Below are 1,910 nucleotides of genomic sequence, written 5' to 3' on the forward strand. Positions count from 1 at the left end.
CCCTTCCCCCTCCCCCGCACATCGCGAGATCGCCCCTTGGAATACTCATTAAGTAGTCTCTCGGAAACCAACCCGCGCGCGCGCCGCAGAGTCCTGCGTATCGCGTCTCTCTCTCCCGCAAAGACTAACTCCGACAAGCAAGCAGTGGCTCTCACTTTCTCCCCCCCCCCTTCACTCTCTCCCTCTCTCTGTCACCTTCCTTTAAGTCCTTGACAGTAGGCCGCCTGTGCCCGCCCACTAGCCCAGTAACACCGAAACCCGTCCGGATTTTAGCCAAGAGGCGGTCCGAGGAAAGTGACGCAAATTTCTGTGTAAAGCAGAAAAAAAAACGCTCTGCGATTAGGCCAATTGGTTAAATTTTCAGCAAGTACATCAAATTCAATTAATTCGAAGAAAACAAAAGTGCTTTAAACAATTATGCTTTGTTTATGTGACGCACAATAAAAATGACGATAAAGTAGGGGACTCACCGTTCTGTTGGCAAGGTTCTTGACGCGACACTTGAGGTAGGCCGTCTTGCCGACGAGCGCAGTGACGTTGTTGGAGACCGACGTGTCAAAGTACGGCCCCCGAAACGAGTAGGGCGGCTCCTCGTCCAGCTGCTGCTGCTGCTGCTGCTCCGACGAGGCGACCACCGCCGCCGCCGCGGCCACCTGCAGCTGCTCGTGCTCTCCATGGCGCTGCTGCTGCTGCGCCTCCAGGTGGACCACGGCGTCCGACGGCGCGTGGGGGTAGTAGGTCTCTTGGCTCCGACCTGAAATCAACGCAAAAAAGAAAAGGCGTTGAAAAACCAAAACTCTCACCGAGACAGCGAGTATTTATTTCACGGAGGAATTGATTAGCTGTATACAGCTCAATAACCAATGTAGCTGAATGAGGGATAAACTAATTACGTTACAAGCAATAAACCCGAGTATAAATCTATCTGTATATTATAGCTACACAGCTGAAAGTTCAGCTACGTGTAGCTAAATGTTTGGCTACAAGCCACATACATAATTGTTAGCTAAACAGCGAAATATGTGTCTGTTTAGCTAGCTGAAATTTTAACTAAAAAGCTAAACTTTTACATGATAGCTAAATAATTGGTTACCCTGCATCAAGCTTTGTTTGATTACATATAGATCATCTCTTTCCCCGTTTGAAAACGCCTGCAGGCACTGCAAAGAGTTCCCCGCGACTGTGTCTATTTATCCCTATTTATCCAGCGGGTTTATCGGGGGCTTTTTGAGCGGGGCGGTTCCAGGCGTCCCCCCGGGGCGCGCCTCGCAAAGGAGAGGGTAGTACAGTGCGCTACAGCAAACTCAAGGGGCCGGCGGGCGGGACTCGGCGGCTGAAAAGCGAACACATGAGATTTATATCAGCGACATGAGGGAGTTGCCTTTTTTCTCCCCCACCCTCTCCTCCTTCTCACCCCTGATGACACAGCGCGCTCCGAGGGCATCGTTTGGTGTTCACAGCGTTTCTCTCTGTCTCTCACACATGGTACATGTGTGTGTTTCAGTGCGAGTCTGTGTGGGTGAGTGATAGTGAAGGAACAAAAAAACAAAAACAAAAAAAAGATGGAGAGGCCATAGGAGCGGGATGAAAGAGAAAGTGGAGGAGGGGGCAAACGGGAGAGGAAACGATAAGGTCATCCTTATGAGATGGCACTCTGGGCTACGTCAGCTCGCAAAACAAAAAAACATTAACCTCACTTTTAAAGGTAAACTGGTTCCCCAGAAAAAGAAATCACGAGTGATGTAGCTATCAAGCGTGCCAACTTGGAAAAGCATGAAGAACCTACATCAACTTTCATTAGAGGCCCCAACATTACAGGCCCACCCTACAATTAGGTACGGAATGCGTACAAACGATGGTGATTTCAATTCCGATAGACTTAGTTTCGACGAGCGACCGGGGGGGGGGGG

The 1,910-nt window shown here is 49.9% G+C and overlaps 2 protein-coding genes across 5 annotated transcripts in view; one reads left to right on the plus strand and one right to left on the minus strand.

Moving 5' to 3' along the window:
• LOC113217307 (maternal protein exuperantia) overlaps positions 1–1,910 on the plus strand; it is a 542,899-nt gene that overhangs the window by 162,380 nt on the left and 378,609 nt on the right. The gene's annotated exons all lie outside the window — the stretch shown is intronic.
• Positions 1–1,910, minus strand: part of LOC113217316 (lachesin-like) — a 306,348-nt gene that overhangs the window by 91,985 nt on the left and 212,453 nt on the right. For all 4 annotated transcript variants that reach the window (XM_052271205.1, XM_052271075.1, XM_052271118.1 and 1 more), the window contains one exon: positions 471–754. In XM_052271205.1, the coding sequence (XP_052127165.1) occupies positions 471–754 (284 nt within the window). The remainder of the gene's footprint in view (positions 1–470; positions 755–1,910) is intronic.

Source organism: Frankliniella occidentalis, unplaced genomic scaffold (assembly GCF_000697945.3).
Source record: "Frankliniella occidentalis isolate FOCC.00 unplaced genomic scaffold, Focc_3.1 Scaffold1, whole genome shotgun sequence".
NCBI lineage: Eukaryota > Metazoa > Arthropoda > Insecta > Thysanoptera > Thripidae > Frankliniella > Frankliniella occidentalis.